This window comes from Mastomys coucha, unplaced genomic scaffold (genome assembly GCF_008632895.1).
Source record: "Mastomys coucha isolate ucsf_1 unplaced genomic scaffold, UCSF_Mcou_1 pScaffold2, whole genome shotgun sequence".
NCBI lineage: Eukaryota > Metazoa > Chordata > Mammalia > Rodentia > Muridae > Mastomys > Mastomys coucha.
The window spans coordinates 15,901,475-15,915,727 of record NW_022196902.1 but is presented as its reverse complement, the minus strand read 5'-3'; the positions used below and the strand labels follow the sequence as shown (position 1 = coordinate 15,915,727).

General features: G+C 41.8%; 2 protein-coding genes across 2 annotated transcripts; one reads left to right on the top strand and one right to left on the bottom strand.

Annotated features, from left to right (window-relative positions):
- Positions 1-741: 741 nt before the first annotated feature.
- On the top strand, positions 742-1,929 carry LOC116097708 (trace amine-associated receptor 6). The gene has a single exon (XM_031380319.1). It carries the CDS (start codon positions 742-744, stop codon positions 1,777-1,779), a length of 1,038 nt encoding a protein of 345 aa, XP_031236179.1. The 3' UTR covers positions 1,780-1,929.
- A 10,493-nt stretch (positions 1,930-12,422) lies between these two features.
- On the bottom strand, positions 12,423-13,523 carry Taar5 (trace amine associated receptor 5). Its single transcript, XM_031380318.1, has one exon. The coding sequence runs from the start codon at positions 13,485-13,487 to the stop codon at positions 12,474-12,476; it is 1,014 nt and encodes a 337-aa protein (XP_031236178.1). The 5' UTR covers positions 13,488-13,523; the 3' UTR covers positions 12,423-12,473.
- Between the last annotated feature and the right edge of the window lie 730 nt (positions 13,524-14,253).

Here is a 14,253-nt window from a genome sequence, read left to right as displayed (position 1 = left end):
AGTTGATGATAAGTGACTCTTAACAGACTGGAGGGAGCCAAGGTGACCTTTAAACCTTGTAGCTCCATCATGTCTTTTTAAAACTCCAGGAAGGTGAGTAGGTTATCTTTGAAAAGAAAGGCCCTGTTCAAGTCTGTAAACAAAGGAAAGAGAATTATTTGACCTAAAATAATTAATGTAGAAGAAACTTATTTTGTAGGCCAACCTTGCTAATAATCACTGTTGAATATAATCTTATTTGTTCACACCTTGCCCTACTGGGATTCTAAGAAAGGGCTCTCCCTTTGGTGACACCTGTTTAGCTGGAGGGCATTTAGGTAGTAGTGTAAGGCATGTCACCTGGACGTAAACCTATAGGTGACCCACCAATTCTACAGCTGCTGCCACTGTTCCTGACTGCTGCCAGAGGAACACAAGAGGTAAAAATAAAATATAAAGGCATATTTAAGAATCAGAGAAAATCTAACCAATTAAGAAAATGAGTCATTTGTTCATTAAAATTCATTCCCAATTATTTTGGACCATATAGTATTTATTGGATTTTTTTTCCAGAGAACATTTGGAAATTGTCAGAAGGATTAAAAATAAAAAATTATAGTAGATCTAATATCTCACAATATCCTCTACCGTCCTATTGGATTGATGTGGACCCCTTCCCCTTACAGCATTGAAAAATAAAATTCCTGAATCCTGAGAATGGAATTCAAATACAGCCCTTCTGCCAGTGCAAACAGCAGTAGCATGGGGAGTAACTCGTCTCCTCCCACAGTCCTGCAGCTCTGCTATGAGAATGTGAATGGGTCGTGTGTGAAAACCCCCTACTCTCCTGGGCCCCGGGTCATCCTGTATGCAGTCTTTGGCATTGGGGCTGTGCTGGCAGTGTTTGGAAACCTCCTGGTGATGATATCCATCCTCCATTTCAAGCAGCTACACTCTCCCACCAATTTCCTCATTGCGTCCTTGGCCTGCGCTGACTTCTGGGTGGGAGTCTCCGTGATGCCCTTCAGCATGGTCAGGTCCATTGAGAGCTGCTGGTACTTTGGAAGAAGCTTCTGCACTTTCCACACCTGCTGCGATGTGGCATTCTGCTATTCTTCTCTCTTCCACCTGAGCTTCATCTCCATTGACAGGTACATCGCAGTCACGGACCCTCTGGTCTATCCCACCAAGTTCACCGTGTCTGTGTCGGGAATTTGCATCAGCATCTCCTGGATCCTTCCCCTGGTGTACAGCGGTGCTGTATTCTACACAGGGGTTTATGATGATGGCCTGGAGGAATTATCCAGTGCCCTCAACTGCGTAGGGGGCTGTCAGGTAGTTGTGAATCAGAACTGGGTGCTGATAGATTTTCTTTCCTTCTTAATACCTACCCTTGTTATGATAATTCTGTACGGTAATATTTTTCTGGTAGCTAGACAACAGGCTAAAAAAATAGAAAATATTGGTAGCAAAACAGAATCATCCTCTGAAAGTTACAAAGCCAGAGTGGCAAGAAGAGAAAGAAAAGCAGCCAAAACCCTGGGAATCACTGTGGTAGCATTCATGATCTCATGGTTGCCCTACAGTATTGATTCATTAATTGATACTTTTATGGGATTCATCACCCCTGCCTACATTTATGAAATTTGTGTTTGGTGTGCTTACTACAACTCAGCCATGAACCCTCTGATCTATGCTTTATTTTATCCGTGGTTTAAGAAAGCTATTAAGGTTATTATGAGTGGCCAGGTATTCAAGAACAGCTCAGCCACTATGAACTTGTTCTCTGAGCAAATATAAGGAACAGCATTGAGTAACATGCAGGTACCTTTAATTCCCAAATGAACTGAGTGTTTAAAAGGTCTCAGCAAACCCTTAAAGGAGAAGCACAGTGGCTGCTCACACAGAGACAATGAGTTGGCATTTCCCAGTCTTGTCAGGGTGAGCACCTTGCTGATATTTCTCTGGGGAAAAAAATGAACTTGACCAAGGTTTATTTAGAGCTGCACGAGCCACACTCCTTTCATTTAGTTCCCTCCCTCCATTCCCTCTTTGACCTACTCATTTCCCTTATCCTGCTATATCCTCCTGAAGTGCCACAGGGGCCTTCAGATGTTCTCCTCTTTTCTTTACAAGGCTTCCAGGTTGACTCAAGCCTGCTCAACATTTCATTTTGTATATGAATAAGCTTCCCCCAGGTCCCAATTTCCCTTGATCTTTCAAAGATAACATACAAAAGGAGGTTCTTTGGCAAATTTAATCAAGTCAGACACATGAGAGATCCCAGAGTGTAGGGAGACAGTTTGCAAATGGACACCGCCTTGATCAGGCTGTTGTTGCTGTCTTCCTATAGCATGATTTCCTCTCCCGAATTAAGAGACAGAATCCACTACACTCTCCAGAGAGAAGGCACTGTGATTCTGTGTGATTATATGGCGGCTCCCTTGGCTGGGAACTAGGTACATGTGACCTAGGACTCTTGCTTCACACTGGCTGGTTTATGTGCATAGAATATTACCTGTTCATTAGGGAGATTCTTTCAAGTGAAGTCTCTAGTCTTCTTTAATAAAGTTTAGTTACAATAAAGGCTTTGTGAGTTTCTGTAACTATTTAGAATATAAATTAACAGCAAGCATTCAAATATTCATTGATTTACTTTAAAAAACAAACAAACAAACATGAACTTTGTGTCTACATCATAGTGAAATCCATGCTTTATGCCATTGGAACAGGGAATAACATCTCCCTTTTGTAAGCCATGATTCTGGTAAGAAGCAAAGTTGCAAATATATTTTAAATAAATAAGCTCAAATTCTTTTCTCTGAAATACATAAAAAAGTAGCAGTCTACAGTCTACAGAACAAGAGAAAAATTGTTGCTTGCTGTACACCTGACACAGAACTGACACCCAAACTATATAAAGAAATAAAAAACACAAATACTAGAAAACTAGACACATCAGTTAAGAAATGGGCTAATGAAAGAAGCAGATGACTCTCAAAAGATGAAGTGCAAGTGGCCAAAAAACATATAAAAATTTCAGCATCCTTATCCATCAATGAAATGAAAATATAACTTACTTTGAGATTGATTCTATCTTGTTCCACCCAGAATAACTAAAACTAAGAGCACAGACAGCTGTTTACCTTGATGAAACAGTAACAAACAAGTCTAGCCCCAATGGAAATTAGTGTGGAGATTTCTGACGTGGGGAGGGGCCAACCTTCCGTGTGTGTACTCATCTGGGTGCATCAAAGCACTTTGAATCAGCATTCCACAGTCGTATGTTTATTGCAACATTGTTTACAATAACCAAGTTATAGACTCAGTCTATCTGCTAACAGACAAGTGGAGAACAAAAATTTTTATATATGCCTGTGATGGTTTGTATATGCTTGGCCTAGGGAGTGTACTATTAGGAGATGTGGCCTTGTTGGAATAGGTGTGTCACTGTGGGCCAGGGCTTAAGACTCTTATCCTAGCTGCCTGAAAGTCAGTCTTCCACTAGCAGCCTTCAGATGAAGAACTCTCAGCTCCTTCTGCACCATGCCTGCCTACATGTTGCCATGCTCCCACCTTGATGATACTGGACTGAAGCACTAAACCTATAAGACAACCCCAATTAAATGTTGTCCTTTATAATACATGCCTTGGTCATGATGTCTATTCACAGCAGTAAAACCCTAACTAAGACAGAAGTTAGTACCAGGGACTAGGATATTGTTGTGATAGGCCTGGCCCTGCTTTTGCTTGGAAGAATGTGGATTTGGGTACTTTGGATTTAGAAAGCAGTGAAATACTTTAAATGGGGCTTAATGGGCTATGCTAGTAGGAATATGGAAGGCTTTGTTACTGAGAATGATTTGAATTGTGCAGACCTGGCCCTAGAAGTTTTAGTGGAGAATTTCAATATGTGGCCTAGAGACTGTCTTGTGGTATTTTGGTAAGGAATGTGCCTACTTTTTGCCCCCGTATGAAGAGTTTGCCTGAGGCTAAGATGAAGAGACTCAGATTAATTGCATGGACAAAGGAAGTCTCAGAAACACCCATCATAGACTTTGTTCTCTGATTAAGTCTCATGGAGAGCATTTTGAACAAGCATAGCAAGCTGAGAAAGGAAAAATATAAGAGATATGATTCAAATATTAAAGGGGCACCAGGAAGTGAAATGGAGCTGAATCCTGTGTTCAAGGACATTGAGTTAAGGGAGCAGTGACCTGTGGGCAAAATCCCACTCAGCTAAATTTAGGTCCAAGCATGGTAGTGCAAGCCTTTAATCTCAGGAGGCAATGACAAGTAGATCTCTGAATTTGACTCCAGTTTGAGACAGAGCAAGTTCTAGGTGAAGAAAAACTTAAATCCAGGCTTGGGGTATTATACCTTTAAATCCCAGTGCTTAGGAGACGGGCATGCAGAAGTTCTGAGTTTAAAGTCAGTCTACAGAGCAAGTTCCAGGACAGCCAAGCTTAGGCAGTGAAGTAGTTAGAAAATGGAAAGCTGGTGATAATGTAATAGAATGAGGGAGCCATGTTCCAGCTCCTGCAAGCAGCAGAACTCGGCAGCTTCAGCCATGTGTCTCTGGCTTTATAGTCAAGAGGAGGAGGAGAGTACTGGGACAATTGATGCTGGTTAGATGGAACTAAGACATTAGTGGTTATTAAGAAGAGATCAACATCACTATGTGAAATTGTCTAGGAAGTGTTTTCTGAGAGCATAAAAAGTCTGTGTTCCAGAGACAGCCAAGGTTGTACCTAATGCTGCAGCTGTAGTTGGTAATGTGTGAGAGTCACCAAGGTGGTACTGGTTTTGAAGACATGAAGGGGTCATGAAGAGCAGCTAAGGTTTGGCACTCTGAGATGCCATGGAAGGCCATTGGTGAAGATACAGCCTTAGTTGCAGTTGGTGGTCCAGGACTGAAGGGGTTGTGCAAAAGAGTTGAGGCCTAGCACCATGAAGAGAACCTAGGAGAGGCTATTGGTGACACCTAGTTACAGCAGAAGACCCCAATGTATTGGAGATACCAGTACTTTAGAATGATCACCAAGAGCAGCAGCAGCAGTGGAGTGGATCAACCTGAGCTTAGGATGCTACAGAGGACAGAGCTGGAGAAGTGACGCCAGCCCTTTGGAGAAGCCCAGAAGACCATGTGTGGATCCCAGACGTTAAAACATGAGCCTGTAATATTGAAGTTGCCTTGGAAACCCCAAGATATTCAAGATGCCAGACCCTTGGGCTATCTGCTCAGGAAAGCTGCTAACATGGAGTGGGGCCAGCCCAGGAGAAAGAAGTTTGTGGCAGTCAACAAAGATGAAAAAGGAGTTGTCAATCTGAAGACTGCTTTGACATCAGCCATGGAGATGCAGAGTTTGGAATTTGCCCAGCTGGTTTTCTGTCTTCCTTTAGAGACTACAGTTAAGTGATTGGATAGATCTCAGAAGAGACTTTGAACCTTGAGCTTTTAACATTGTTGAGATTGCTATAGACTATATGGACTTTTGAAGTTGGACTAAATGTATTTTTGCATTATGCTATGTTTAGGTATGGTCCCCGTAAACATTATATGTTTGGACAAGCCTATGGGGACCATGGAGTGGAATATGGTAGTTTGTAGATGCTTGGCCTAAGGAGTGCACTATTAGAACATGTGGCCTTGTTGGAATAGGTGTGTTACTGTGGGCAAAGGTTTAAGACCCTTATCCTGGCTGCCTGGAAGTCAGTCTTCCATTAGAAGCCTTTAGATGAAGATGTAGAACTCTCAGTTCCTCCTGTACCATGTCCCTGGATGTTGCTGTGCTCCCACCCTGATGATAATGGACTGAGCCACTGAACCTGTAAGCCAGCCCCAATTAAATGTTGTCCTTTATAAGACTTGCCTTGGTCATGATGTCTGTTCACAGCAGTAAAACCCTAAGACCATGCCCAATGGAGTTTTATTCAATTATAAAGAAGAATTAATTAGAGCATCTGCAGAAAAAATTGATTCATCATGTTAAGTAAAACAACTCAAGCTCAGACAAATTTATTTGCTCTCATTTCTAGAGCCTAGATTTTACATAGATATAGAAAACCACATTGACACACATAATATACATATGCCTATGAAAAGATAATGTACAGGGAATGTGAGAATATAATGTACAAGCCATTTACCTGAAGCAGCATAGTTAGAAAAGGTTCCATTGTGTCAGGGCATGTTCCAAGCGCAGGGGTTGAGACATGGGTAGGACAGAACATGTTCCAACCACAAAGCTTAAGACATGGAAGAAGACATGAGGAAGGGACAAGAGGGCATGAGAAAGTGGCATGTGGTAGTTCCTCTTTTGAGGTCGATGGTTCTCCCTACTGATGTCAGGAAAAGCTACAAAGGTCCCCCCCCTTTCTATCCCCCTGAAATGTACTACTCCTTTTTGAGTATATAAAAGTTGCCAACTTCTGTCAGTCAGGGTCTTCCTGGCTATGTGTTGGTTCAATAAATTCTCTTGCAATTTGTCCCAGTCTCTTGATTCTCATGGGCTGACTCCTGGACATTAGATTTTTGAGTCTAACAACCTATGTATATATGGCATAAAAGTAGAAAGATTAGGGTATTAGTGGGAAGAAGACAAAAAGAAGGCTATCAGGAAATGAATATGGTTGAAGTATGCCCTATATTTGAATAAAATGTCACTATGGAACTATTATGATATATAACTAATATTTAGCAATTAAAAATTAAGCAATAAATAAAAGCAAGAAGAAATTTAAGACAAACAAGAAGAAATACCACAAAGGAGTACAATTAATAAATTCTACATTTAAGAGAGCATTTTTAAAATCACTTTTAGGTCATTCTCATACTGAATATATATATTCACTGCCCCCACAAAACACACATAACATATCCACAATATCCAGTGTCCTGTTCTGGAGTCTCCCTAAAGTTCTAAGACCAATTACCGGCCTAGGAAACAATAATACCAATCAGATATAGGTTAGACATTGCTGAAGCAAAAATCAAGTTTTTTTGGAAAGGCCTAGTTCTGGCTCATGTTGAAGCCCTGTGATGTTGGAACCCTATCCTGGCAGATACCCTCACATGACCAACTGAGGCATGCTTGGAATTTACTGCTCATTCCTTCAACCTCATTCTTTTATGTTTCCCTGGTGTCTCTCAGGCAGAAGCCAAGCTGACTGCTCCACCTAGTGGTCAGAGAGAGAGAGGGCGAGCAAGCGGCATCTCGGACAGCCTCCTGTCCTCTGCGGCAGGTTACAGTATTAGGATTTTGAGTATGACAGAAACTGACGTAAACACATTAGCAGTCATTTCTATAAAAATGTTGTTGTAATGGAGGGAGAAAAATCTAGCTTTAGAGTGTGTAACACCTTCCAAGGAGTAACTCAGATATGAATGAGTTGGAGGAGCAGCTCTGCTTCTCCATCCAAATTGAGTGTGTCTAAAGGTGCTTCTGAAGCTTCCCGATGACGTCAGACACCCGCTGCTCTGTCTTCCTAGTGTGGACTCTGCGTGGAGCCCCAGGTCTTCAGTACCAGCTTGGAATTTCTGAGTGGGGCATGCTGCTTTGTTGAGGGACTACTGGGTTCTCAGCCTCCCCAGGATGCAGATTTTTATTTTTGAACTACTTAAATCCATCATGTAAATCAAGGATGAAAAAGTTGAGATTTGAACCATCCATGTGTTTGCCTCATAGATTTACAGTGAACTGTGTCATGCTGTGGCCAGTTAGTCATTTTCAGTGAAATCCCTAAGATGTTACTATCTTGTACTCCAAAAAGAGGGCCTTGAGGTCTAGACAGGAAAAAATACATGACCTAAATAAACCTTAGGGACAAGTAGCATTTGGACCCAGGTCTATCCGATACAGAGACCCCACTCTCAGCTCACCCTGTGATTCCCCACAGCAGTCTGCAAGGATGGAAACCATGCTGACTAACACTTAGGAACAATGGAACTGTAGGTTCTAAGTCCTGGGACCTTGCTATGTGCCCGTAGTAGAACTTCTGGTCTGGCCAGTCATGGGGAGATAGTGTTGATGATGATTCAAATTACAGAAAAAAATTTCAAGTCTACTTATAGACTGAAATTTTCAAGGTTAAAATTTTAACAAACAAAAACCATAAGAGAAAAAACGTTGAACCCAAGCTTGCCAGAGGAAGAGGTACTGAGAAGGCAAGGAATTCATTACCCAGAAGCAGCTTGAGGTAATAGAGGACCTGACAGTGACAGGTTTGACCACACTCACCACATAGGTGAACAATGGCGATTCGTTCCACTGACTACTCTTGAAATTCAATTCAAGCTTTTTGTTTTTAATCTTCCCTTTTGTGATCAAAGTAGGAAGTAGAAGACAACACTGTTAGCAAGTTAGCATTCTTTCTAGGCTCCACCCAATAGTTACCTAGCAACAGTCAAGTAGGCCTAGCTTGCTATAAAGAGGACTGTTCGCTTCTCTCTCTCTCTCTCTCTCTCTCTCTCTCTCACCGTTTTCTTTCTCTCTGACCCCTTCTCCCTCTCTCTCCTTCCTTCTCCTCCTCCCTCTCCATGTGTTCCCGGGTGGCCTCTTCTCTACTTTCTTTGTCTTCTCTGTCTTTCTCTGTCCCCTCTCTCCCTTTCTCTGGCTCTATTCCCTTCTCAACTCCCCTTCCCATGTCCCTAAATAAACTTCATTCTATTCTAGACATGTCCCATGGCCATTGCAAGCTTATATAAAGAATTAATGCAAAGACTAGAAGAAGTCTGTATAGCTCATGACCTGCCTGCCATTCCTGACACTTCTAGATACTCCTGAGTCTAGGCCTTCCAAGAGACTAAACCTCTTATGCATCTATGCTGTCTGCTGAATGCCTGGCCTTCTTAGAAAGCTTCTTCCTTTGCTAATGCCTAGGGTCATCTCTTCTCTTCTGTTTTTTGTTTGTGTCATGTAAGTGCTGCAGGAATGTGGTAGCTGTACATTTATATCATTCTTCCCTCCTGTGTCTTTGTTGAGACCATGGCTGGAAAAGGTACTTCTGCTGGGACCATCTGTTCTGACGGTAGAAGAAAGACATGAAAGAAGTGAGCTCAGCCATGAATCAGTCTGACTTTCTTATTTAACTTCCCTTTTGAGGATGGCAAATGCCATGTCCGATATGTATATTTCCATATACATATATATACCACTTACTCACACATACCATCAGCTGGCTGAGTTATAGTGGGTTTAGCTTAGCTGAAGGAAACAATATAAGTAAATTGAAATATGTATAGAGAATGAACTACTGGGTAGCGTCATATAAAACAAGTATAATTCACTTCAAAATTTTAGACTATATTTTGAAATTTGATTTTTTTACTATTTTTTTAAATGTCATATATATGTGTGTGTTTCTGCATGTAAATCCCACATGTGTACAGGTGCCCAAGGAGGCCATTGGAAGGATCCCTTGGAGCTGGAGTTAACAAGCAGCCGCCTAATGTGGGAGTCAGGAATTGTATTTGGCTCTTCTGCAAGAGCAACAAGTGTTCTTAACTATTGGGCCATCTTTTCATCACCTAGCCCTAGACTATATTGATGTTTTTTGGAACACATGAGCATAACACACACATACATGCACACACACACAATGTTAGCAAGCACATACATACACACATGCACACACATAATGTAACAACACATGCACACACATGCACACACAATGTAAGCAAGCACATACACACACATGTACAAACACATAATGTAAGCAACCACATGCACACACATGTACATATGCAACATAAGCAAGCTCACAAATAATGTAAGCAAACACATGCACACACATACATGCCTCACCCAGCAGCTCTGCTCCCTCCATAACTCAGATTCTCATTCCTACCTGGTTCACTGGCATTGTGAGCTTTGTAATGACAACATCCATGTGCTTGTGTCTCTATAACTCATGAGAAGCCAAAGCCTCCTGCTCTTTATGTCCATCCCTCACACAGGTTGGCTAGCGAGGCTTTCTCTTCCCATTCCTCCTGCTCTTTATGTCCATCCCTCACACAGGTTGGCTAGTGAGGCTTTCTCTCCCCATTCTCCTGCTCTTTACGTCCATCCCTCACATAGGTTGGCTAGCAAGGCTTTCCCTCCCCATTCCTCCTTGTCTTCAAGGAGGAGCTGGTCTGGATAAGGCAGCTTTGTCCACCCCGCTGAGAACAGTGAGATGTTTAAGGAGCAGCCTCCCCTCCCTGCCTCTGGGCTGCAGAAGTTGCTCAGAGCCAGTGCACTTGCCTTTAGGATGGAGTATGTCATGCCCAGGGTATGCCAAGAAGGTGAGTTGCTTCTAGAAAGGCAGGAAGGAAATATGATACTTAGCATGATTAATTTATGAATGCATATTATAATTGATATGTGTGGAATTTCTTAGCATCCAAAAATGGAAACTACTAAAGTAATAGAAAATATGTTACAAGTAGATTTTTATTTTTATTTTTTTATTTTTTTCCCAGCACTGGATATGTTAAACTTAAAAGATATGGCTTCTTGGAAAGTGTTCTGCTTTATCCCTTACCCTTTTCAGCCGCCAACTCTTTGTTGCACAGATAATCTCAAAGTGTCAGTCAACCGGGAAAGAATGAAATATATTTCATATATATCAGGTTGGGGAAATCTGATTGTTTCTCTTGGATACAAGTAGATTTTTAAGTTTGGGGCCATTAGAAACTCTCTCTCTCTCTCTCTCTCTCTCTCTCTCTCTGTCTCTCTCTCTTCCTTGTTTCTCTCTCTTTCTCTCTCCCTTCTTAGTATGTGCTTAAATACTATCTTATGTTTGTATATGATAAATGGAATAAGCCAATTAAATTAGCTTTGTTGGTCAAATAAAATTTTTACTTCTTTTTTCATAGCAAGAAGGCAAGGCATATTTTAGTTACTGTGTTTCAGTTAGTATACAAAGTACTGGGATTCATCGTAGCTCCTCAGTAGGCGCCCATGACTAGTTTGCTCTCAGTACTTCTCCCCACCAATGTCCCCCATGTTTCTTACACCTCTGGCTGCTTCACTTCATTTTCAGCACTTAGTTCTGGTTCTGCTCTCCTCCTGCATTCCATTACCTTCTCATTTCCTACCTTCTTTAAGATCTCCCTCTCCCTGACCTCCTTTCTTGTTTTGTGACCTACTTTTATACATATGCACATATACACACATGTACAAATACACACAGACAGATATATGATTTTAAAGCTGGGTTCCACATAGAAGAGAAAATAAAATATTTGGTAGACATTTACTTCCTTAAACATTGTTATCGGGATGTGAATGATTGTTTTACTTAAACTGCATAAAGGTAAATTCTTTGTGAGTTTTAACACTGAAGTTGTTTCAGAAACACATGCATTCACCATGGTTTGTTTATTGAGATTGGCAAAATTGTAAACATATATACATGCCTATAAATATGTATGGACTCCAGAAGCTTCAAATTAATTTACAAAGAAACTTTACAAAGATCCAACTATTCATTCACAAACAGAGCCAGTGCAAACCCTGGGGACAGAAGACCAGAAGGTTAGGGAAATATTAAAGAAAAAGACAGAAGGGGGTGCCCCCCTTGTAGTAACAAGTGCTAAGGGATATTGGTGTCAATCCCTCCATGGGGCTCAGCTACTAGTGTTCCCTCTGACAATCCCGCACTGGGCCTGTGAGAACAGTAGGTTTACTCTGTGTGATGCAAATGGAAAGGAGGAACTTTAAATGGCAAGCTGTGGGTAATTATCACAAAATACATCACATATTTTAGGTTTCTCTTATATTTTTAAGGAAGAAAATATTCCTTTAATAATATAAAATTACCCCCACATTGAAGGGGACAAATGTGGCTTCCAGACTTTTAAATAGCCAGGTTCTAAGGAGATGAGAATTTTAAAATAAATATTTTAAGAAAGGCATATTGAAAGTGTTGGACCCTACTTGACAATGACATGAAATTATGACTCGGGCAAGTTTCCCAAAATTGGATTAGATAATGTGTGTGTGTGTGTGTGTGAGAGAGAGAGAGAGAGAGAGAGAGAGAGAGAGAGAGAGAGAGAGAGACAGAGAGAGAGACAGAGAGAGAGACAGAGAGACAGAGAGACAGAGAGACAGAGAGAGACAGAGACAGAGAGACAGAGACAGAGACAGAGACAGAGACAGAGACAGAGACAGAGACAGAGACAGAGACAGAGAAACAATGGCCTTTAAAGAGTTTTCCACTGGGCCGGAACTTAGAAAGCAAACCCCAGACTTCTCAGACTTCCTCCTGCACTTCTCGGTTTCTAAGAAGCAATGACTTAGAGGCTGGGTATTTCCCCAGAATGCTTGCTTACCCACTGGGTATTCTGAAGTACTTAGAAGACTTCAGTCAGCCTTCTCCCTACTTTCTTTTATGGGAATACTGCATGGGAGCATGCTGTACTTCTGTGCTCACTTAAGCCCTAAGAGCAGCCTACAAATTAGGGAACACCATAGCCTATGGCTATACCATTGTCCTCCTTCCTGCTAGAATCAGTCATGGTACAAATCAACAGTCGGTGTTGCTGGTGAGAACATCTCCCCGCTCAGGAGGAGTTTCAGTGCCTTCCTAAACCACCGATAGGAGAAGACGTATATGATGGGGTTACAGGCTGAATTGAAATAAGCAAACCAGATAAAGATGTCAAAGACCAGGGGTGGGGTGATGAAGTTAAGAAGGCTGTCCACCAGAGTGTCAACAGTGAAGGGAAGCCAACACACAAGGTAGACGCCCACAGCAATGCCCAACGTCTTGGCAGCTTTTCTTTCCCGCTTGACAGCCCCAGCCAAGCTTTGGCTCAGAGTTCTGATCTGCTGAGCCTGTCTGGTAGCCACCACAAAAATCTTCAGGTACAAGCTGATCATGATGAGACAGGGTACAAAAAATGCAGGGAAGTTTAACCACCCCCAGAACTTATTGAACAGCAGCTGGCAGCTGCCCATACAAGGCATCTCTTCTAGCCACTGGCTGAGTGCTTTCTCCACCACATCTGTGTAGAGGAAGAAAGCAGTGTAGGCTGCTGGTATCCCCCACCCTGCCACGATGTAGCGGAGGGCTGTCCTGACCGTGAACTTGGAGGGATAGAGCAGGGGGTCACAGATTGCACAATGACGGTCAATGGAAATAAAACAGAGATGGAAGATGGAGGTAAGGCAGAACAGCGTGTCCAGATAGGTATGCAGACGGCACAGGAAGTCTCCAAAGAACCAGCAGCTCTCCACAGAACGGACTGTGCTCAGGGGCAACACCAGCAGACCCAGCAACATGTCTGCCAGGGCCAGGGAGAGCAGCAGGAAGTTGGTGGGTGTGTGGAGCACTTTAAAGTAGGACACTGCAAACACCACAAACAAATTCCCCAGGACTGTGATCAGCACACCTACTGCGCAGGCAAGGTAGATGATGACCTGGATGGCCAGCGGGTGGACTGTCCTGGGGCAAGACCCATTCACCTGATAGCAGAATGCTGTAGGCTGCTCTCCAGAGCCCAGGGGGAGGACAGCTCTCATTTATAGATTCTGTTCTTCTGCTTTCTCTGAGAACTGGTCACCTTTTCTACAACAACAACAACAACAATAATAATAATAACAACAATAATAATGATGATAATAATATTACTGTTTTATCAATCACAGAATGCGATAGAAGGGAAAAGTAAATGGTGACTGAACTGATTGGTCCCTGAGTGCTGGATCAAATATACTCTGAAAATCAAGTGCATCATCGAAGTAGAGGCACAGAGCCAACTCTGCTAGCAGGTCTATCACACAAGGCTCTTTTAAAACTACTGTAGACAATATCCTTAAAAGAGGAAAAGAAAGATGTAGGTTAAATGTTTCCTCAAAGGAAAGTGTGTCTTAGAATCTGGTATAGAAATCATAAAGCATTCTTCTTTTTGATAAGGCTCTTGCGAAATTCAAAGTGAAATTTAAAGTCTGAGTCTCAACCCAAGTGGCAAATTAACTATTATGAACAAATTGATTCTTGAGAGAGAACAGCTAACCTTCTCCTTCATTAATTAAGTAAACTGGTAAAAAGTTAGTAGGATAAAGTTTTAAATTTTATCAATTCATCCCCAAAGAAGAATTCCACAGATGAATAAAAAGGCAAAATTCTCCTTAATGCTTTTTTTTTTTGTATTGCACATTTTTAAATATAACACACAGGGTAAAACTATCTGAGATCAGAAAATCCTTAACAAACACTAACGTGTAGACTGTGAAATGTGTGTTACACACTGAACTGAGGATATCGCTGAATCAGAATGCAAAGAGT

Bases quoted from the DNA above. Each gene is read 5' to 3' on its own strand.
- LOC116097708 (XM_031380319.1), top strand. From the start codon at position 742: ATGGGGAGTAACTCGTCTCCTCCCACAGTCCTGCAGCTCTGCTATGAG.
- Taar5 (XM_031380318.1), bottom strand. From the start codon at position 13,487: ATGAGAGCTGTCCTCCCCCTGGGCTCTGGAGAGCAGCCTACAGCATTC.